At 44.2% G+C, this 23,524-nt stretch overlaps 1 protein-coding gene across 2 annotated transcripts in view; it reads left to right on the top strand.

Moving 5' to 3' along the window:
• The window catches only part of arnt2 (aryl-hydrocarbon receptor nuclear translocator 2), a 136,450-nt gene that overhangs the window by 98,002 nt on the left and 14,924 nt on the right, over positions 1-23,524 (top strand). For both annotated transcript variants that reach the window (XM_080729881.1, XM_080729880.1), the window contains exons 13-17: positions 12,588-12,663; positions 14,567-14,687; positions 15,576-15,678; positions 16,176-16,314; positions 19,481-19,631. In XM_080729881.1, the coding sequence (XP_080586007.1) occupies positions 12,588-12,663; positions 14,567-14,687; positions 15,576-15,678; positions 16,176-16,314; positions 19,481-19,631 (590 nt within the window). The remainder of the gene's footprint in view (positions 1-12,587; positions 12,664-14,566; positions 14,688-15,575; positions 15,679-16,175; positions 16,315-19,480; positions 19,632-23,524) is intronic.

Genomic DNA, 23,524 nt, shown 5'->3' with positions numbered 1-23,524 from the left:
TCAAACTTTTTTATTAGGCTTCTTTAGGACCTAACGATGGATTTTAGCCTTGGGTACCAAACTTTATTTTGATGTTTACCCATAGAATTATCCATATCAAGCTGGGCTCCCATCGACTTTCTGTACAGGAAGAAAATACCCAGAAAAAAATCTGCTTTAAGTAGGATGTGAGGGATCTAACTAGGGGTTTGTCATGATGCTGAATCCATTGCAAGCATTTGTTTTGCACAAAAAACTTTCCTTGGGCTAGAAATGGCCCCCAAAAACATACAAAAAAAAGTGAAAAGTGATGACTCATCACTAAACCATCGTCTTGTGGGGCCATTTCTAGTTCTATGGGTAAACATCAAAATAAAGTTTGGTACCCAAGGCTAAAATCCATCGTTGGGTCCTAAAGAAGCCTCAAAAAAAGTTTGGCGCTTTTATCCGCTTCGTTTCGATAATTCTGTTAAGCCAACCCACTACTTTACCGTATATACCGAGTGAAAATAGCTGATGTAGATCTGATATTTTCAGATCAATTCAACTTTCAGATATTTTCAAAACAATTCAGAACATTTTTGTCTATAATGACTTCGGCTGGTTTAAAGTGGTTAAAGATTTCGAATCGGAAGTTGTGCGTAGAAATAGAGGGTATGCGCATGCATAAAATCAATGGCATATCGAGTGGCAAATCGAGTGGCAAAGTGAGTGACAAAGTGAGTTTAACGTGATTTAATATTGTTTAATGCAAACAGATAGGACTTTTCTTTTTGGATGTATGGGCTTTCAAGGCTAGAAAGCAGTTTTTTGCCTTTTTGAACTTTTTTGAAAAACCTATGTTTTTATGTCAGCAATCTGGCCAGCCATCGTCAAAAAAAAGGTCCTTAAATGGAGCTCAGTTAGCCTGTTCTTGAGAGACTACTACTGTATGTCAGTGGTTCTCAAACCTTTTCATGTGAAAAATGATATTTATTTGGCCACGGACCCGCATCTCAAAATATCTAGTTCCAGGGACCACCCAGAAGAAAAATTTGAGTTACAAACGGTCCCTTTGAAAATACATATATTCAAAGATTTGCACACATTTTCAAAAATAGCAGATCTACAAGCTCGCAGCGCGGCACTCGGAGCTTGTAGGCCTATATCTGCTATTTTTCACTGGTTATAGCATTCAATAATTCTAGGCCTAAATGGGTTAAGGGAGTGGAAAGCGGTATTTCTTCTGTTTCTGTGGCCCGTGGCATGATGCTAATAGCATAACGTGCGCGGATCAGATTAGCCAAGCAAACATTTGGAGGCCTGCCGTTCTGTGTTTATAGAAGTCTTCAATATTATCATCTTTGCACGTAAGCCAGTGTGTGCATACCGTATGTACGCGTGTGCTTGTGTGCGTGTGTGAGAGCTTGTATCTGGTTGAGGTGAGAGCCAAGAGCCGCAGTAGTGCTAGCCTGAAACTGTTGATTTATGGGGTCACAACAAAAGAAATTAGATCCCATTTATCAGAGTTATGAAGCTCCTGGCTTTGTTGTGTTCCTCACAGCACGACACCTGCGCTATTGTGTGTGTGTTGTGTCTGTGTGTGTGTGCGCACGTGCAACTTGTGTGTGTGAGAGCACGTACTCACGCGTGTGTGCTTAAGTTAAGACATAAATCAATGCTGCTGAAGAGGGGGAAAAAGACCCACTGAGAGATAGAGAGAGAGATAGTCCTAGAAACAACCTTATTGGGAGATTTCATTCCATCAGTACAATACTTAAACGTATCTTCAGCCAGTTCCCATGGTGGGGGAGATTGACGCTGATCAGATGGGAAAAGCAGTTTCATTTCATTTGTTCTACCTGAACTCCTCTCAGTGTTTTTTTGCTTTTGCTTCGAAGCCAAGCATGGTTTATTCCTGACTGCCCTGAAAATAGCGGTAGTTTTTTTCCATTGGCTTCCTCTCCACACGGATCTGATTTTATTTACTCGCGGGATGGTGGCAGATGTGTGCGCGTGTGTGTGTGTGTGTGTGTGTGTGTGTGTGTGTGTGCGTGTGCGCGTGTGCACGCGCGCACGCTATAGTCTCTAGCCCATTTAGAACGGGTACACATTTTGTGTATCATTATTTTATGCTTTAACTATTGAAAAATAGCAGATATACAAGCTCACAGCGCGGCACCGAGTGCCGCGCTGCGAGCTTGTAGATCTGCTATTTTTGAAAAATCGTGAAAATTAGAATTTTGACCCGATTCTATAAGTGTCTTTTGAATCCTTTTCTTTGAAAAACATATGTTTCTATGTCAGCAATCTGGCTAGCCATCGTCAAAGAAAAGGTCCTTTTCACTTAACTGGAGCTCAGTTAGTCTGTTCTTGAGAGACTACTATGTCAGTGGTTCTCAAACCTTTTCATGTGAAGGACCCCCAAAATTATATTTATTTGGCCACGGACCCCCATCTCAAAATATCTAGTACCAGGGACCACCCAGAAGCAAAATTTGAGTAACAAACGTTCGCTTTAAAAATACCTGTACCCATATTCAAAGATTTGCACACATTTTCACGACTTCTTCAAAAATAGCAGATCTACAAGCTCGCAGCGTGGCACTCGGTGCCGCACTGTGAGCTTGTATATCTGCAATTTTTCACTGGTTAAAGCATTCAATAATTCTAGGCCTAAATGGGCTAGAGTGCTTCTCTTGCTTACCGACAAGTGCACTTGTTTTTCCCGTGTCTGGATTTAGATTTAGTTGTTATTGTTGACACTGCAGGGTTGTGTTGTGATGAAGCTGCTGCAGAGGGTTTGCTCGACATCAGATGGTGAATTTCCTGTTTCTCATTCTCTCTTTTTATCCTGTGTTAAGTCAGACCCGGTGGGTGAAATCGGAACAGGCTGCCAAGTGGGACAGTTCATTTCCCCCTGAATAAAGCCCACAGCCAATCCTATCAGATGGCGTTGGAGTGCCTGGTTGTTGATTTGATAGGTTGGAACTTGGAATCAATGGCGTGTTGGCTCTGCTGTTGGATGGGTCTGCGATGGCTGGCCAGACAGCAATCTGCTCTAGGGGGTGCAACCGAACTAATAGATTTGATTATGAAAGGATTATTGTTAATCAATTCAAATTTACTTTTTTTTCTCCCATAAAATAGCAGTTCTACAAGCTCACAACGCGTCTTGAGCTTGTAGATTGGCTATTTTAGCTAATTTCTTGTATTAATCCATTAAGACCTGAGTCTGATTCTGTAAATGCTTTCTAAATCAGTCGTTCTCAAAGTATTAATTTGTGATTCTAAAGTATTAAAGGCTAATAAGACAAATATGCCTTAAAGCAGGTCATTCCAAAGTTTCCATTCCAACATAATCTCACCTTCTATGCGTCAGACAACTGACGCCTTGTCAGTTACCGTACTGCGTCGGACGAGGGGACGCTTTGGGTATGCCTACTGTGTCAAGGGTATGGCCAGTGGTCTAAGAAGAAAGAAAAAAAAAGTTCCCGAAGCGAGATTCGATACCGCTATGAAGGGTTTACCAGCCACCCGACGCTACCGTTCACGCCACTATAAACGACGGAGCCGCGCCGTCTCAGGCGCCGATGAGCGGCGAGAGCCGCTGCCGAGGGAGCAGTAGCGACCGAGTCGCCGCGGCGAACGGTGCGAACGGCGCATGAGCCGACTCAGCGGCGTTACCGAATGATGTGCCGTTATGGACAGAATAGTACATTTTGACCAGGGGACTGCTTCCGCGTCCGAATGCGGCTCAAAGAAGGGACTACGTTCCGTTATTATCCACGTTGTCAAAGATAAAAGCACAAAAAAAAAAGGAATTTCCCATCCGTCTCCTTAGCTCAGTCGGTAGAGCATGATGACGGCTAAAACTGAAACCCGGGTTCAATTCCCCGTGACTGGAAAATATTCCAGTAAACACATGTCGGCGCATGCGTACTAGGACTCTCCGTTCTCGTCTGACCGTGGACGCTGTAAGCGTTCCAAAGCGTCGCACGGGTGAAGCAGAAAGTGAGTTGGGAACGCGTCGGGAGGGTGAAGCAGAGGGGGTGAGAATGGGCTGTCCATTCAGCCTCATCTGCAGAGGATGGTGAGGGCCTAGGAGAGCACACAACGCTGTGTGTTGCCATGGTTATAAACCTCCTGCTGTCCTCTCCTGCTATGGATATGTGCTCCTCTGCCCACATCACCTCCTCTGTGTGTGTGTGTGACTGTGCGTGTGCGGACAAAGTACTCAACCTCAGCTTTTGAGTGAAAGTATAGATGCTCCTGGTCAAATAGTATTGTATAATATTAACAGTGCCACCTTTTCACCACTAGAGGGCGCCCAATGGCCATAGAATCTCTCATAGACAAGCGTTGTATATGCACAAGCCGTGCGCAGCCATGACGCGCCTGAACACTTTCCTTTGTGTCATGAACAGGGACAGGATGAAGTTAGCTTGAAGTTAGCTATTGGCTACCAAGCATTTTAGAAGCCCTATTTTCGGCGATTTAGCCATGATTAAACCTTGCACACCTCATGGATATGCATGGAACAGAGAAAATGAGCTCTAAAGATCCTGGATTGCATTGGAGTGGATGGTAAATATCGGCGGTGCGACGCTCTCGCGGGCCGTGTAAACAGATGACGGCCGGCGGCCCGGCTCGAAAAAAAAGAGAAAAAAAAATTTTTTTACATTTTTTTTTTTTTTTAAAGCCGAACTAGTTCGGGATCGGCACCCTGATAAGGTCCAAATAAAGCCGAACTAGTTCGGGATTGGCACAGTAAGAGTTAAGTGAAAGTTGCTCAGTCAAAGTAAAAATACTTAAAGGGATAGTTCTCTCAAAAAATAATGTTTTTTCTATCAATTCCTCACCTCATGGAGACTTGAATTCACAGATAGCTTTGGTTTTCTTTTGTGGCATTCCTATTGGCACGGCCAGTTCATGCATTGGGCCAGTGCCCCCCGATGAAACTATCCTCCATGTAGTACAGCACATGGGGCACAGCGGCTACTTAGCCAAGGCAGCTTGGGCAGAAATAACAAATTACAATTGTACAATGAACATGAGGATTTGCATGGGCCTGAGCCTGAGTGTGCACCGCCAGGGGCGTCACACCAAATTCTGGGCCCTGGGTACAAGAATTCACTGCGGGCCCCCCATGAATGTTAACTATTGAAAAATAGCAGATATACAAGCTCACAGCGCGGCACCGAGTGCCGCGCTGCAAGCTTGTATATCTGCTATTTTTGAAAAATCGGGAAAATGTGTGTAAGAAACCGATGTCAAGGACCCCCAAGATGATATGTATTTGGCCACGGACCCCGATCTCAAAATATTTAGTTCCAGGGACACCCCAGAAGCAAAATTTGAGTTAGAAATGTTCGCTTAAAAAAATACATATTCAAAGATTTTCACACATTTTCAAAAATAGCAGATCTACAAGCTCGCAGCGCGGCACTCGGTGCCGCGCTGTGAGCTTGTAGATCTGCTATTTTTCAATAGATAAAGTTAGTAGGGCCCCTCCACCTTGGGCCCTGGTAACTCAGTCCCACTTTCCTACCCCTTGTGTGACGCCCCTGGGCTCCGCAGACCTGGTCAAGGAGAATAAGAAATAAAAAAGTCAATTTTCAGAGCCATTTTTCCCTCATGGTCCTCCTGTGATGCTGAGCGTTGCAGAGGTGGCTGCACTGGGGAGTTGTGTTACATGGAAACTTTGAGCTGCTGGCTCCAAAACCCCACATCTTAACATTCTTTTCAAAGTTCAAATAAAGTCCTGCAAGCATGACTGTGTGTTTGGGGCTTACCACTCCAGGTGACCCCTTTCTGTGCGTGCGTGCGTGCGTGCGTGTGTGTGTGTGTGTGTTAGGGCATTCACCAACTATTCGAATATCAAAGTCACTATTCGACGTTCACCGAAGTCGAATATTCGTTTGTTTTTTTTCTCTTTAAAAAATATATAGTTTATAAAGCTTGGCTAGATGGGAAGTCATAAGAATGAGTTGTCAATGCCCCTGGTGGATGGATTTGTTAATGCTCTATACCAGGGCTTCTCAAACCTTTTTAGGCCGTGACCCCCAAAATAAACATATTTGAACTGGGGACCCCCACCCTGACAAGCACTTGGAATTGTAGGTATTACATTTAATGTGACTCTGTTCCGCAGATAAATATTGTGAAAATAGCAGATCAACATGCTCACAACGCCTCGCAACGCGAGGCGTTGTGAGCATGTTGATCTGCTATTTTCACAATGTTCTCCTCTTGCTTACTTAATATTTGACAGTTTGTCCAGTCCTGTCGAATATTCGACAATTCAAATACTTTGAGGTCGAATAATTTGAATACTAAAAATCGCACGTGCGTGGACTCACTCCTATGCCTCCTTTTGATTCACTGTCAATTCGCTCTCATAGTGGACAGACCGGATGGGACAGGGAGGAAGACAGTTGTAATTAGCAGGTGCTTATAATCCGCCCCTGACACCACGGTGGCTCGGCGAGTTGGCAGTGGTTCCCCTCTGCTGGCTCTGATGATTCCCACTGGCAGCTCCGTTTGATGGGTCGCTGTGTGTCGACTACGTGTCCGGATCAGCCATAATAGACTCTAGTTCCAGACATTAGGGCCACTGGCAGCAAGTGGCTTCTAATCCGCTATGGCAGCCCCGCTACCGAGTTCAGGCCTGATTGAGTTTACACAGTGCACACACTACTCCATCCAGGACACTGGAGTCTGGAAAACTCACCTCTTCAGACTCTACATCACCCCCTTTTAGTCTATTTGCATTTATAGATGCTAGTTATAACAGTAAGACGCCTAAGGGCGAAAAGCCACCTGTCTTGGCCATCTGTCTTGACCATATGGATTCGGTTAGTGTGGTTCTCCTAAAGCCCCTATCAGAGTCCAAGGTGAAGAGCTATCCACCGCAAATTTTAGGTGGAAAGCTTTCCACCTCAAGTCAGAAAATAAGTGAAGGCCATCATAGTCAGTCAGTCACGGTGAAGTCCTATTCACCGTGACTGACTGGTCTAGATCGACCAATCAGTGAACGGGGTGAAGAGCCTATCTGTCTGAAAGTAGAGAGATGTGTTGGGACTCACAGTGGAAAGCTCTTCACCGCGAGGAATGACGTAACGTTGTAGTTTTATGACTCGAAAAGACTACACCGCGGTGGATAGCTCTTCACCGCGGTACCGACTCTGATAGGGGCTTAACAGGGCATCATCTGGGATGCAATCCCTTTTATGCCCTTATATGGAGATCCCAAACATAATCCCTTTTATGCCCATACTGTATATGGAGATCCCTGCTCTGAGTATCTGACATCACTGTGATGTCACCTGTTTATGCCTATATATGGAGATCCCTGCTCTGAGTATCTGACATCACTGCGATGTCACAGTGATGTGTCAGGTGAGCCACAGTGTCAGGCGTTACACGTATACATACATGCGGTCAAGCTGTGGCGGTTCTCATAGTAAACTTGCTCCCTACGGTCGCAACAATACAGATCTTAGATGCAGGCTGGTTACTTGTTCAGACATACTATGTATCAGTGGTGTAAGTAACTACATTTACTCAAGTACTGTACTTACAGTACAGTTTTGAGGATCGAACTGGGAACCTTTCGGATGCCAAGCGGCCACTCTAACCCTGAGCCACTGACGGACGCCCTTACTCCACTTTTGGTACTTTAAGTACATTTTGATACCAATACGTTTGTACATTTACTCAAGTAAATGTTGAACTCCGGACAGAGTTTTTCTGCTTTGCAGTATTTATACTTTTACGTAAGTGAAAAATATGAATACACCACTGCTACGTGCATATCATGTTTACTTGTCGGCAACTGCTACAGTAAAGAATCACCCCTGAGAAGGGTCAAGTGTGCCCCTTGAAACTGCTTGAAAGCCAGTATTGTATTTATCATTTTAAAAATGCTTGTAGATCGGCTGTTTTCTATACTGTTGTGCGACAGCCTTGTATGATGAAGCAGGGCTTTACTTTGCGAAGAAACGTACAAATTTGAAACTTGGAGATACAAGGTTTCTTCCCGACAGTGACGACATTTACACCCCCGTATTATGTTGGTGTGCCCATGGATTCTTGGGATTCTTGCCCATGCAGAAAAAAGGTTGAGACACTGTCCTAGACTGTAGTCTCTCTCTATACAGTATTTGTACTTGTCTCTCTTTATTTGTCTTTCTCCGTCCCGCCTGTTCTTTCTCACCTTCTTTCTTGTATTTAGTCTGGCATCTGCTGATGCATCAGGGAAAAGGAATGAGAGAGGAGGAGAGATGGTCACGGCCACTTAATACTTGGAGTTGCACTAAAAAAGTGTACCGTGGTAATATTACCGTGGTAATATTACCCCGCCCTTGTAGCTGCGTGTTCATAAGCAGGTCATCTTGGTTCAGAAAGCTCAGAAAATCACTGCAATCACTGCTTTTGAAAATAAGTGGCTTACTTAGCTGGGTCCGCACACAGCAATTCTGTGCACCAGTAACAAAAGGAACGGATGCAATTCTGGAAAATATTACAGTATGTTTGCTGCCAAGCTACCAATGGTCCATAACCACAAGAAATGTCTGTTGGAACAAGATTCCAAAACAACTGCTCGTGGAGGAGGGGGGGGGGGGGGTAATTAATTGACAGCATATTTACTATGAAGGAAATGCCATGTATGTAGACTGCATCTGTTCACAATAGTTGCACTTGTTATTTTAATCACTAACACATTCACTGCCTTAAGCTCGATAAAAACAAAAGTTTTCAGCTTCACCACAGAGGAGTGCGGGGGGGGGGGGAGTGTGTGGGGGGGGGGCTCAGTTAGGGTTTAAGTGTCTTACTTACCCCCCAGCTCCACCGGAAGGGTGCTCCACTGCCAACATCAACGCCGGACGCTCAAATTTGCCGCGGTTAATTTTTTGATGCCGGCACAAACGCTGTCTTTTTGGTGGAGCCCTAGCCTTAGGGACACTTCGGCACATTGCCTGGGGCTGGAATTTTACCAGGGACTCCCAGACGCTCTCTTCCCATTCAGCTATGGCCGCCCCCAAAAATTGGAAATTAAGGGGCCGTGTCCACAGAAAGCGTCTTATGAGCAGAGGGGCGCTTTGGATATCGTGTCCATAGCGCTCGCATGCAGCGTTTATTGATGCCCACGATGTTCTGACCGATCAACCGTTGCTGTGCTCAAATGTCCTGTCCTCTGCGTTATTAGCACAAATGGCTTAGCTGAAACAACAGTAAACGTAGACTTCTTCTCATGGTTGTGATAAAGATTCAGTCTCTGGTCGTAAATTGCCGGGTTGTCAGACACAGCCGGGAGGATAAAAAAAAAGAAGCGCTCCTCTACCAAAAGTTGAACTATTGTCAACTTGAAGCACTCAGGGCACTGCGGCAAAAAATAAAACGCCAGATGCCAAGAGTGCTGAAGCACGTTTTTTGGCCGCTGGGAAGAGGAACGCACCAGCACGTCTTTACTATAAAAAATACAGTGTAGACGCTCACTCTGTCACACACATGCAGACAGACATGCAGACAGACAGACACGCACGCACGCACACACACACACACACACACACATACCTGCCAGCAGACACTTTGCCAGCTCAAAAAAACAAACCCGCTTTGTGTGGACTGGCCCTAAATCTACTACTCACAAATACCTTTGTCCAGATGTTCACTCCACTTGGGGTTAGGGTTTGGGTTCTCCAGATAGTAGTTTTTGTTTTGTTTTTTGTTTTCCTTTTCTCCCAATTTACTTTGCGATGGGGGAGGCTGTGCGGAGGCGGGGGACGCGCAGTGGCATGGACGAAACTCGGCGCCTGTGCATGTGACTTTGCTTCTTTTCATGTCACCATGAGGAGTATCACCGGGAGAGCGTAACGCACGCAGAAGAATGTCCCTGTTCCAGCTGAACAGCTGAACCTGCAGGAGTCACAGAGATCGCCCACCCACCCATGAACACGGTCCATTGTGTTCATTGGCGCGCCCCTCTCTTGACAATCTGTCACACAGCGACTGTGCCTTGTCTTGCATGCTGGCTTGCCGCACGGTGCCAAATTGGATAAAACGCTAATTTCTCTCGGTTGGTTGTGACACAGGGACGTGCTGGCCATTGGGAAAAGCGGGACAACTCCCGAACGGCAGCTTCATTCCTGGCCGGTCCAGGCCGGCCATCGGGGCCGGATCTAGGCATAGGCAAGGGGGGGCAATGCCCCCCTAAATGCCCTGTCTGCCCCACCAAACATGATGGCATGCAAAAATCAAAAATCGGCCGGTATGATATCAAACCGGCCGCATCGGTGACCGGATGGTCACTGACATAAATTCCGGTGCACAGCATGATGCTCTGGACTAATTTAAACATAGCAAATAGCAGCCAGTCTACTTAATGGCAGCCTACAACAGAATACAGATGATGTTAATTACCTTTGCAATGTAAGGATATATTCCATAATCCTGTGTCAATGTAGTCTCAAAGAAGAAGGGAAAAAAAAAAAAAAAGCATCGCAAGGCTTTCCTGCCTCCAGTCCAGACGGTCCATGCAGGAGTTTACTTTCACTTTCATTTAACAGAAAGCAACAGCATTGCAAAAGCTGTTGCAAGCGACAGAAAAGGCCATCCTATAAATGTCCCTTTATTTTAGCCAGTTTCAAAGGAAAACCACCTCCCGTTTCTCTGTTGTTGGAAAAAAAAAGTCAGTTCACTTTGCGTGGTGTCATGTGTGTCTGTCCACACGCTGGATTAATTAATGCATGTCCAGGTGAAGCCTGTTAATTGGTCGTTATAGTTTGATTGATTGATTGATTGAAGGCGTTATTAGAAGTTTGCATAGGAAAATGTACAGATTCATGACGGTACAGTTCACTGGTACAAGGTCTACTAAAAGGAGATCCATGAAAAGACTAAGCTTATTTCAACAGGAAACCATTTAAGTATCTCATATAACATTGAATGACAGACAAATAGAACACAGTACTATGCAGTAGACATGTAAAGAAAAAAAGAAAGAAAAAGAAAACAGTAGGTCTATACAATCAGTAAGTACAGTATATACAATATATACAAGGAAGGGGCAGGTAACAGTAGTTACAGGTAGTCTCCTCCGACAGGTAGTCTCCTCCGATAGTTTCACAAAGTACATTAAGCAACAGAAATGTATTATGTAACATTTTAAGTCCCTTACAGAGGTTTTACAACCCAAAACAACAGGAACAGCCAGGGTCATGAGGTAATATTTTGCCCTTAAATATTTGAAAGGAAGGAATAGACTGGAGTCAGACTACTAAGTGTGACACAAGGTAAATTTCTCACCTTGAAGACAATGAATGCAACCTTATTTATTTTAGCTTTTAAGACAATCGTTTTGCTTGTTAAAAAATATTTATTCAATAATAATATTATTAATAATATTTGAAATAAATTATCTCAATATGTATACCAATCATTTTAAAATAAAGGTTTTGCCTTAATCATGCAGCTCTAACAGTGACACAGACAGAAGCAATGGCACAGCAATTTACAATATATACAGTAGTATGTATTTTTAACTTTAGGCCTTACAGTGAATGATCAGCTGGCATCAATATTATATCCATATCATATTAGACTGGATATTGTCTGTGATTTTGGATATTGTACTTTTGTGATTGATTTGGCATTAGTGTTCTTCTAGCTTATTGGTACTCAAATTGAAGTATGTCTTGTAGGCCTACTTGGCCTGAAAAAAGGGTATTGAAGCAACCCTATTTTCTAGTTCATAGCTAAAGAAATCGGTATCGGAAAATCGGTTTTGGCAGGTCAGACCTTCATAAAACCGGTGGATCGGTACCGGCCAAGAATTTTGCAATCAGTCCATCTCTACTAGAATATATAGAGACAGAGAGAGATAGGTGTAAGACCTGTTGTTTTTAATGCGTGTTATAGGTATAAGTGTGCCAAAATGCTTTGTTTTTTATGCATTTCGGGTGTTTTAGGGGGTTTGATCCCCCCACTTTTTTGACCCCCCTATCATTTCTTGCTGCCCCACCTACTACTAAAGGCTAGCTCCGGCCCTGCCGGCCATTAGGAAAAAAATTAAAAAGAAATGTCGGCCTTCGTTCCATTTTGGGGGCTGGGCAGTCAACAAAGTAAATCGTCACTGTCGGGCAGAAACCTTTTATCTCCACGTTTCAAATGTGTACATTTTTTCGCAAAGCAAAGCCCCGATTGATCATACAAGGCCGTCGCACAAAAGTAGTGAAAACAGCAGATCTACAAGCACACAACGCCTCGCGAGGCGTTGTGTGCTTGTAGATCGGCTGTTTTCACTAGTTTAAATCATTTTTAAAATGATAAATACAAAACAAACAGTTTTGGACATACAAGGTTTCCACCCAACAACGACAAAATTTAACTCATGTAATTGGCCCACTGGCTTGTCACTTTCATGATCTGAAATGGCAAATCTTTGAGTAGCAGCAGCGCTATAGAGAGAGATCTCTCTATAACGCACAATGAAGGCCTCTCCAACTCATTTTCCCGGGCTGAATCAGGGGCCCAGCACGTCCCTGTTGTGACATGTGCGTGGTGTAGCTTGAGGAGCTGACTGTATTTGTGTTTTTATTGTGGTGTTCTGTGTTCTCTTCTTGCAGGCAGCTCCAGCAGCAGCAGCAGCAAGAACTGGAAGTTCACCAGAGAGATGGACTGACTGCCTACGATCTGTCCCAGGTACAGCCTGCCTCACACAAAGCCCCATGGTTACACCAACACCATATACACACACATGCTGGCTAGGAACTTACTCTCAGACACTGGGGCTGAATCAGTTGTGAATGCATGTTCTAGGCTGTTCAACTGCCCGTGCAACTTCCCTTGAATAATTCGAATTGGAGCCCAGACTCTTAACACATCGGACGCCCACGTGGTTAACGTGTCTTAATTTGCTGGTGCCCATGGCAACGCGTCATTTTACCTACCGGCGAGAGTACTGGCGAGAAAAGTAATCCGAGTAAATGTAATCCGAGTATGTCCTGTTTATTTCGCGAAAATCTTTTCTTTCAGTCAGGACCGTTTTTTATCATTTCTAAGCCACAGTGTTTGTGTTACGGCAGGTAGAAGAGGCTGCCGTTTTGAAATTAAAGTGATTTAAAAGCTAGATTAGGAGAAAACAGCATTTTTGTGCAGCCGCTAAACAGGAAGTCAACGAGACACACAGCACGTCCGGGTGACGTAATTGCGCGCTGCATGTTGGGAAATGGAGTTTGTTTCATCACCGCGGTAACCAAGTGCAGTAGCTACAGTACAGTATAGTTTACTGTACAACGCGTCAAACGCGTCGTGGGCCTCCAGCGACATCAAAGAAATTGACTTGTAGACACCACGTGGGCATCCGATGTGTTAACAGTTCTACTGCCAGATGTTATTATTTATTTATTGGGGCTGGTGCCAGCAAAAAGCAGCTTACCGTTGCGATGTTATAGAAAATTATCTATTGATTCTTTCTAAACTAATTCATTTTACAATGGACGCTCAAATGTGTACTTTGGCCAAACTGGCGGCAGAGGGCAGTTTTATGCAAGAATTAATGTGAATTGGGCCGCTCCGCTTGCCATACATTCAGAGGCATAGAAATGCATTTTCTAGATCAGATCCACAGAAAACAGCCAGGAAGTGATTTGGGACTCCATTATTGCTAACGTGCGGTGGATTTTTGAGAGCAGCTTTACGGGAGATGTTTTTACTGTACACGGTGGCGCGACCCCTCATCAGCTTACAGTCATCAGACAAGGTAAAAAGAACGAGCCGTATTGGCAACAAGCTGGGTTGAAAATTGGGGCGAACGGGAATATCCGAAGCGGTAAAAGAGTTAAGATTGTCAGGCCCCGCTGCCTTTCCCGCATTCATACGTTACTCTTGCCCCCAGTCGTGTGCTATCTTCCTCTGATATTTTGGGTAAAATAAGATCATCCAAAAAGGTACACTCTCAAAAACAAACAAGAGCTATTTGAGAAAATATGGGGGAACTTTATCCAGTATGTCAAGGGCAATGATCTCTCTTATTTAATGGAGGAACCAGGTGTGGGGTAGCTGCATCTCCTCTGCAGTCATTTGTCCGGCCTTATGGCATAGGACTCTGGGTGTAAATAGTGTATGTGCTCTTTGTATAATAATTATTTAATACTCTTATGTGTCGTGTTAGTGTCAGTTTTTTTTTTCGTTTTTTTTTTCTGTATGTTGTTGTATTTTCTTTTTTGCTTGTTTCGTCTGTATGTAGCATATTATTGTCTTGTATATGTTGTTTTGTATGTCTCTTTAAAAAATGGAAAACAAAAATAAACATATTGTTTAAAAAAAAAAGAAGAAAAGAAAAAAGAGTTAAGATTGCCCCATGTGTGGTTTGCATACTTTATTCTACTCTGGAAGGCTGCTACTGGCATGAGGGATGTGTGCACGTGCTTCGTGTGCCTGAGTGAACACACATTGCAACCATGCAAATGAGTTGTTCAAATGGGCCCTGCTCCAAAACAAAAAGTCTTGGGAACCGCTGGCATAGCACAGGCTGTTGTGTGAGCCTACTCAGCTCATCCCGTGTCTCATCCCGTATCTTCCCCCCCTCCCTCCCTCCCCGTAGGTTCCAGTGACTGGTGTGGGAGGCGTCCACGAGGCAGGGAAGAGCATAGACAAGACAGAGGCCCTGTTCTCCCAGGAGAGAGACCCCCGCTTCGCAGAGATGTACACCGGCATCGCAAACTGTATGACACACACACACGCGCGCGCACACATACTGTACGCACGCGCACGCACTCAAACACGCACGCAGGGACGTGCTGGCCATTGGGAAAAGCGGGACAACTCCCGAACCGGCCGGGAATGAACCGGCCGGTCCAGGCCGGCCATTAGGAAAAATAAATAAATAAAAGGTCTGCCTTCGTTCCCTTTTGGGGGCTGGGCGGCCAACAAAGTAAATCGTCACTGTCGGGCAGAAACCTTGTATCTCCAAGTTTCAAATTTGTACAAAATTTGTACAAGGCCGTCGCACAAAAGTAGTGAAAACAGCAGATCTACAAGCACACAACGCCTCGCACCGCGAGGCGTTGTGTGCTTGTAGATCGGCTGTTTTCACTAGTTTAAATCATTTTTAAAATGATAAATACAAAACCAACGGTTTTGAACATACAAGGTTTCCACCCGACAACGACGAAATATAACTCATGTAATTGGCCCACTGGCTTGTCACTTGTCATGATCTGAAATGGCAAATCTTTGAGTAGCAGCAGCAGCGATATAGAGAGAGATCTCTCTCTATAGCGCGCAATGAGGGCCTCTCCAACTCTTTTTCCCCGGGCTGAATCAGGGGCCCAGCACGTCCCTGCGACACGCACGCAAGCGCAAACGCACACACCTCTCAACACATAACATTGCACCATGGTTCAGAATTTGGTTAGAGCGCGCATCTGTCTTCCAGGCTGTTGAGAAACCCTTTGTGTTTTGACAGTTGAGAAGTAGTTGTGTTTTTTTGCTTCGGTGATCCCCTGTCATTTCCTCACTCGCTATTGCTCTGCTTTTCTCTCCATATCTCTCTATCTACCTCTCATCTCCGTGACGACGATGTGTGTGTCTGTGTGTGTGTGCGCGTGTAGCGGGAGATAAGAAAATGATGGTTCCTTCGTCCACGGCGGGCGGACAGCAGCTGTACTCCCAGAGTTCTCCGTTCCAGCAGGGCCACTCGGGCAAAAGCTTCAGGTACGCCGCAGCAGAGCGTTGTGTTCCCACTACACGCATCCATCCAGGTGTTTAGCATGTTCATGTCTGCACACCAGGCCCCCGACAACACCTCATTATCGCACCACGCGTGCGAGCTGGAGGCTGTTAACGTGCTGCAGAGCTGTGAAGAAAGTGTACAAAGCCGCGACACCATTTTGTGTGTGTGTGTGTGTGTGTGTGTGTGCGTGTGTGCGTGTGTGTGTGTGCGCGCGCGCGCTTCAATCTTATTCCTGTATTTGCCGGTATTGTTGTTTTCTCCATTAAGCTTTTATTATAAATTATGGAACCTGGATAAAGGTTAAACTGTCAGCCTGTCTGAAACTCATATTTCTCTCCCTAAATGTGTGTGTGTGTGTGTGTGTGTGTGTGTGTGTGTGTGTGTGTGTGTGTGTGTGCGTGTGTGTGTGTGTGTGTGTGTGTGCGTGTGTGCGTGTGTGTGTGTGTGTGTGTGCGCGTGTGTGTGTGTTGCGTTGCAGTTCTTCTGTGATTCATGTTCCTGGTGTGAACGACATCCAGCCGTCAGGCTCGTCCAATCAGAATCTAGCCCAGATCTCCAGACAACTCAATCCTGGTCAGGTGGCCTGGTCAGGCAACCGACCCCCATTCTCTGGACAGGTAACACACGCGCGCGCGCGCACACACACACGTCGCTCACTCTCATCTCACACTCATACAAATCTTCTCCTTTGTCTCAGACACACGCTGACGCATACTGTACTTGATCTCACACAAATCATCTCACACCTTTCTCTCACACTCCTTGTCACGCATGCTCAATCTGAAAGTGATTCAATTCTATCGCTATTTTTAGTTCTCCATCTTCTTCCCCCTTCTTTTTACTCAAGAGCAGCTGCAATAGCAGAAAGATGAGGCACCTCAGCATGTTAATTCATGGAAGATGAGGTGTTGTTGCGACTGTAGGTCGCAGTTAACTATGAAAAGCGCCACATCTTGTCAGTAATGTCAGTAACGTCAACCTCAATGTCTATAGCTGACCTACGACATTGTTGTGACATCACATTCCGTCTTTGTCCCTTGTATGCCCATATATTATATGGAGATCCCTGATGTCATCAATTTCTTAATATTAATATTAAGAAAAATAGCAGATATACAAGCTCACAGCGCGGCACCGAGTGCCGCCCTGCGAGCTTGTAGATCTGCTATTTTTTTTTTTTATCGTGAAAATTTGAATTTTGACCCAATTCTTTAAGTGTCTTTTAAATCCTTCTTAAGGTTTTTGGAAAAACCTATGTTTCTATGTCAGCAATCTGGCTATAGCCATCGTCAAAGAAAAGGTCCTTTTCATTTAACTGGAGCTCAGTTAGTCTGTTCTTGAGAGACCGCTATGTCAGTGGTTCTCAAACCTTTTCATGTGAAGGACCCCCAAAATGATATTTATTTGGCCACGGACCCGCATCTCAAAATATTTAGTTCCAGGGACCACCCAGAAGCAAAATTTGAGTAACAAACGTTCGCTTTGAAAACACATATATTCAAAGATTATCACACATTTTCACGACTTTTTCAAAAATAGCAGATCTACAAGCTCGCAGCGCGGCACTCGGTGCCGCGCTGTGAGCTTGTATATCTGCTATTTTTCACTTGTTAAAGCATTCAATAATTCTAGGCCTAAATGGGTTTTAACATCCAGCTGTTTGGCTGGCAACCGCTTCATTTGCATCATTAACATGAACTCAACCATGTCCCTGGTTGTCAAGGTTACCGCGCACCTTCTCTGTGCACTCTGCTAGAGCCGCCTTTGCCCACGATTCAAATTGATGGCATCCGATAATGGATAGGCTCACTGACATGCGTTTGTGTGCTTGTGCTTTGCAGGTCCACAGGCATGCTAAGGGGTGTGTGTTGAGCATATGGTTATTAACAGGCTCATCCGTCTTCCTTGGCCTGGTCGAGCAAAGCACATGCACGCACGCACGCACGCACGCACACACACACACACACACACACACACACACACACACACACACAGGTACACTGTTGCTATGCCAGTGATGACATTATATCAAGCTAGCTTCATACCCTAAACCCCTAACTTTTACCACAAAATGCATAATCTTGTAACCTTAAAGTAATCATCAGGGAAAGAAATCCTAATAAGAGGATACATCCAATTTTTTATAGGGTTTATTCTCTGCTGGTCAAAGATAAACCGGCAGGCCCGCTCACTGTAGCTCCCGTTAAAGTAATGTTGTCCTTTTATTAGGACATTAAAAGAAAGTGACATTCCGAGCGACTGTTCCCCCTTGAAGAGGAGCAACTTGACATGACTGCAGTATGCAGTGCACTCAAAAGTTAGCAGGAACATTGCTCCTCTTCCGACTGAAGTTCCTTTTAATAGCCAGGGACCCAGTCCCTCAAAATGGGAGAGGACCTGTGATGTTCTGCTTCTGCCGCACTTTTTATTTCTGTTTTATCTATTAGTTTGGTCATTAAGGTCCACAGAATGATAGGCCTGCTCTGCCGGAAACATCGCGAAAAAAAGTTATGGCCATTTGTATATTCACTGTCCCATTGACTCCACTACACAGGAAAATAGATATATTAAAAAAAATAAAAAGTCTGCTTTAAGTAGCATGTGAGGTGTCAAACTGGGGGGTTTTCATGATTCACAGAGCAGGCCTCTCATTCTGTGGACCTTAATTACCAAACTAATGAATAAAACTGAAATAAAAAGTGCGGCAGAACATCACAGGCTCAACCTTATTCCTTGAGCTTTTGGGCTTGTGGGTCCCCGACTATAATGGGAGCTCCTGTGTGTGCGGACCTGCTTGTTTTATCCTTCATCAAGAGGTTCAAGAGGTTATTCTTCGGATGTGAGTGACCTTCTTGATCTTGTTTGATGTATCCTGTGGTGGCCCCATACAAAAATAAAAGCCCCAAAACAAGACACACAAACGAGTTGGTACATTTTTTACACTTGTGTGCAAACATATATTTAAGCCAGTGGTTCTCAGGTTAGGGTTTCTGGGGACCCCCAGGGGTCCTTGAGGGTGTTCCAGGGGGTCCCCAGCCAAATGAGTTAAATCAACACTGATGATACTCCAGTGCACATTGTGAATGCCGGAGATCAAAACAAACGTTTGACGTTTTGCCCGGACCCAAACTAGTGAAAACGGCAGAGCTTGTGGATCGGCTATTTTCACTACTTCTTAAACATTTGTTTTCTAATTTATGGAATTTCTTCGATTTTATTATTTTATTTATCCATGAAATTACTTAGAAAATGTATAGATTAGCTTTTTGGGGAATGATTTCTGAAAAAAGTTAAAAACAAAATTTAGGAAACGAAAAAAATGAAGGGACGCATAAATATGTGTCCTCGACCCACAAATGGGTCCCGAGCCATTGTTTGTGAACCAGTGGTCTAAAACAGTGGTTCTCTCAACCTTTTCAGGCCGCGACCCCCAAAATAATCATATTTTAACTGGGGACCCCTCATCCCTCCCACCCTGACGAGCACTAAGAGTTGAGGCATTACATTTTGTATAACATGGACATGGTTGTATTTTGAAAATAGCTTTCACAATTTCTGCCTCTAATATTTGACAATTTGGCCAATGTTTAATATGTCATTTTAGAGGTATTAAAAAGTCTTAAATTGTCACTTTAGAAATGTGCAGATGCCCTCTATACACATAAACTTTGTTGATTTGTTTACTGCCAATCAAGTGCGAAAACAATGTTGCACATTAAGTTAATCATCTGGGGACCCCCCAAATTGAGAACCAGTGGTCTAAGCGGTGTCTTTCCTCTCCAGTCCAGTAAAGCTCAGTCCAGTCCATTTGGGATGGGCTCTGGCCACAGCTACCAGGCTGACCCGGCCTCCTACAGCCCCCTGTCCTCCCCCGCCACCTCATCGCCCAGTGGGAACGCCTACTCAGGACTGACCAACCGCAGTACAGCTTTCGGTAAGGCCAATTTGTCTCCATTTATCCATTGGTCAATAAGTCGCCGTTGTCGGGTGGAAACCTTGCATGTCCAAAATGCTATGTCTTTTTTGTTATTATTTTAAAAGCGATTTAAAATAGTTGAAAATTGGCGATCTACAAGCACACTACGCCCCGCGGCGTTGTGTGCTTGTAGATCGGCTATTTCTTGTTGCTATTACTTGTGTGTTTGTAGACTTTTGTATGGCGGAGGGCTTTAATTTAAAGCGTCCATTTTCTGGGGGCAAACATTCTGCGAAAATAGCCAATCTACAAGCTCACAGCTCGTCACTACGCAACGCGTTTGTGAGCTTGTAGGTAGGTTATTTTCTACAAAGAGATTTGGCAAAGAGGGAAAAAAAGAGTGGACCTAGTATAGAGCCCTGGGAGGCTCTGAGTGTGTGTGTGTATGTGTGTATATATGCAGAAAAAAGAAAGAAGAAAAGGTCTGGTTGCTCGGAAGTAAAAAAAAGAAGTGTAGGGAAGGTGCTCTTTGTTAGGGGAATGGAAACTTGCAACAAAAAAAGTTAAAAGGCATTTATTGGGGGCAAGGTGGTGCAGTGGTTGGCACTTCGCCTCACAGTTAGAAGGTCCTGGGTTCGATTCCCGCCGGGGGAAGCTGTGGGCGCTGGGGGGCGTGTTCCTCCACCCGCGTCATCAGCACCCACACCCTAGGTGGGGTTGGCGATAGGGCCTCTCTGTGGTGAGTTTGCATGTTCTCCCCGTGTCTCCTTGGGCATAGGCCCTCACACAAAAACATGCAGTAGTCCTGGTTTCTATACTACCTCCCCCTAGCCAGCCGGGTGCTCCCCAATGTCCCCTGGCGCGGCAGGGGGAGAGCGGAAACCAGGACTACAGGTTAGGTAGTCACCGGGTGAGAAAAATGGGTTGCAAAAAACGTGGGATAAAAAACATAAAAAAATAATTTAAAAAAGCATTTATTGAAGTGCCTAGTTCATAATAGAAATGGTTACAAACTGGGATAACCCACGCAAAGTCTATAGGTAGGTAGGGTATAACCCTCAAAAAAACAATTTCCCTCTTATATACAGATTGCAACACTGCAAACAGTATAAATATGGTTTAAGTGGTGAATCAAATCTCACACATGGAGGAGTTCAGGTGAACTGATCAGTACAGAGTAGTTCTCAGTGGAGAATTTTCACTTCTGCAAACAAATGCATTCGGGCGCAATTTCAAATTGCATCTATTAAGTGGACTCCCTCCCTCTCTGTCATAATGACAAAACAGGAGTCTGGGCCCTTTGATCTTGACATCAAATCCTACACATGGTTGATTGGAGACCAACTTTTAGTTTTTACTTTGACTTTGGTATTTTAAGAATACCAAGTGATCATATGACAGATCAGGGTTCCCACGGTCATGAAATTCCTGGAAATATTTTGATTTTTTTTTTTCCAGTACTGGAAAAGTTTTGGAATTTATCAAGGGTCCTGGAAGGTCCTGGAAAAAAATAGCTATGCATTGTCTTTGGTTATTGATTTTGTTAATAGCATTGGGCCAAATTGTCAAATATTAGAGGCAGAAATTGATGCGAGGCGCTGTGAGCATGTAGATCTGCTATTTTCACAATAGAACCGTGTTATACAAAATTCCTCAACTCTTAGTGCTCGTCGGGGTGCCGAGTCCCCAGTTGAAATATGATTATTTCGGGGGTCACGGCCTGAAAAGGTTGAGAACCACTGGCAATACACTACCTGTCTTTGGGCATCGCGCATAGGAGTAAGCGACCTGTTATTGAGCTGAATTATTGCTATATCGTCCTGGAAATTGGGTTAAATATTCTGGAAAAGTTTTGGAAAAGTTTTGGAAATTAATTGTCACTCACACTCATGTCCACAGCGTTTCCCAAGCTGTTAGGGTTCTTCTCCAAAAGTCTCCTGAATCGAAGGTCATGACAGACATGAAAGCAAGAGACCTCACGTTGCTTTGGAACGTCACTCTTTTTTCTTTACATAGTTCAGTTATGGCCCAGAGGTTTATTGTCCTTGTACATACAGTAGGTGATTACATGCGTTACATGGAAGCATATCCAAACCGAACCATATTGTAGACCTGTCGCGGCGCCAGCCTTGGGGGAACCCAGTAGCAACATGAGAGTGTGATTCATGTCATGGCCCCATTAACTCATTCAGAACGGGTACACTGCATTGTGTATCATTATTTTATGCTTTAACTATTGAAAAACAGCAGACATACAAGCTCACAGCCGCGCTGCGAGCTTGTAGATCTGCTATTTTTGAAAAATCGTGAAAATTAGAATTTTGACCCGATTCTATAAGTGTCTTTTGAATCCTTCTAAGATTTATTTTTTATTTTTTTTGTTTCTTTGTCAGCAATCTGGCCAGCCATCGTCAAAGAAAAGGTCCTTTTCACTTAACTGGAGCTCAGTTAGTCTGTTCTTGAGAGACTACTATGTCAGTGGTTCTCAAACTTTTTCATGTGAAGGACCCCCAAACTGATATTTATTTGGCCACGGACCCCCATCTCAAAATATTGAGTTCCAGGGACCACCCCCAGAAGCAAAATTTGAGTTACAAACGTTCGCTTAAAAAATACATATATTCAAAGATTTTCACACATTTTCACGACTTTTCAAAAATAGCAGATCTACAAGCTTGCAGCCGTGCTGCGAGCTTGTATATCTGCTATTTTTCAATAGTTAAAGCATTCACTAATCCTAGGCCTAAATGGGTTAAGGGGTCTCTCTTACCTCTGTCCCACACCACTTATATGATGCACCATTTCAGACGCAGCTAATGGATTACCTCAAGCTGGGGTAATATTATTTGGGTTTGCTAAGTAGTGAGAGAGTGATGCAAATGGCCCTGAAAGTCCTCGTTCTGCCTGTTTCTCCAGACAGCAACGTTGAGTGGTTGCAAATGACACTGACTCAGTCGAAAAATAAGTGGGTATAATTATAGAACAATAATATAATAGCACTAACCGCCTTGTTCCATGGAAACACTTGATCTGCCCCAGAGCAAGAAATTGTTTGTTTTCTTTAATGGGTTCCCAGATTGTATATATAGTAAGTTAATGAATAAGTTAATACACACTACAATACAATGAATCCGACACATACTATAAGCCAATATATTATATAGAGTAATGCCCTAGTAAGTGCTAACACTTTACTTAAAGATCGCCTCTATAATACCAGTAAGACTCCCTAATCGGGAGATAAGCGACTGTCAGCGTGATTTTAGGCCAAAATGTGTAGGAGCAGTGTCCAAAAATGTGTTTGAAAAAATCGGCCTGACGGTGGCGCTATATGGGACAGATCCATGTTGATGACATGAGTGTAGACAAACTGTGTAGCGATTTGCGTGATTTTAGGGCAAAATCTGTAGAAGTAGTGTCCAAAAATGTGTTTTAAAAAATCCGCCTGAAGGTGGCATTAAATGGGACAGATCCATGTTGATGACATGAGTGTAGAGCAAGTGTGGACCGATTTGCGTGATTTTAGGGCAAAATTTGTAGGAGCAGTGTCCAAAAATGTGTATGAAAAAATCGGCCTGAAGGTGGCGCTAAATGGGACAGATCCATGTTGATGAGATGAGTGTAGACATACTGTGTACCGATTTGCGTGACTTAAGGGCAAAAATTGTAGGAGCAGTGTCCAAAAATGTGTTTTGCAAGAATCGGCCTCATGGTGGCGCTAGAAGAGGGGCATGTGAGAATTGATGGGTGGAGGTTGTTGTTTGGCAGGCAAGGAGTGTGTGTGCAAGATTTTGCATGGATCAGGGCAACGGTTGCGGAGATATGAGCAGGGCAAAAGTGTGACGTGTGACAGACTGACGGACAGCTGGTCGAGGTTTTGACAGTAACTGCGACCTGACGGTCGCAACAAT

The sequence above is a fragment of the Nannobrachium achirus genome (assembly GCF_963921795.1).
Source record: "Nannobrachium achirus genome assembly, chromosome: 7".
NCBI classification, from domain to species: domain Eukaryota; kingdom Metazoa; phylum Chordata; class Actinopteri; order Myctophiformes; family Myctophidae; genus Nannobrachium; species Nannobrachium achirus.
The sequence above is the reverse complement of the archived record's forward strand: the minus strand, read 5'-3'. Positions and strand labels throughout refer to the sequence as shown.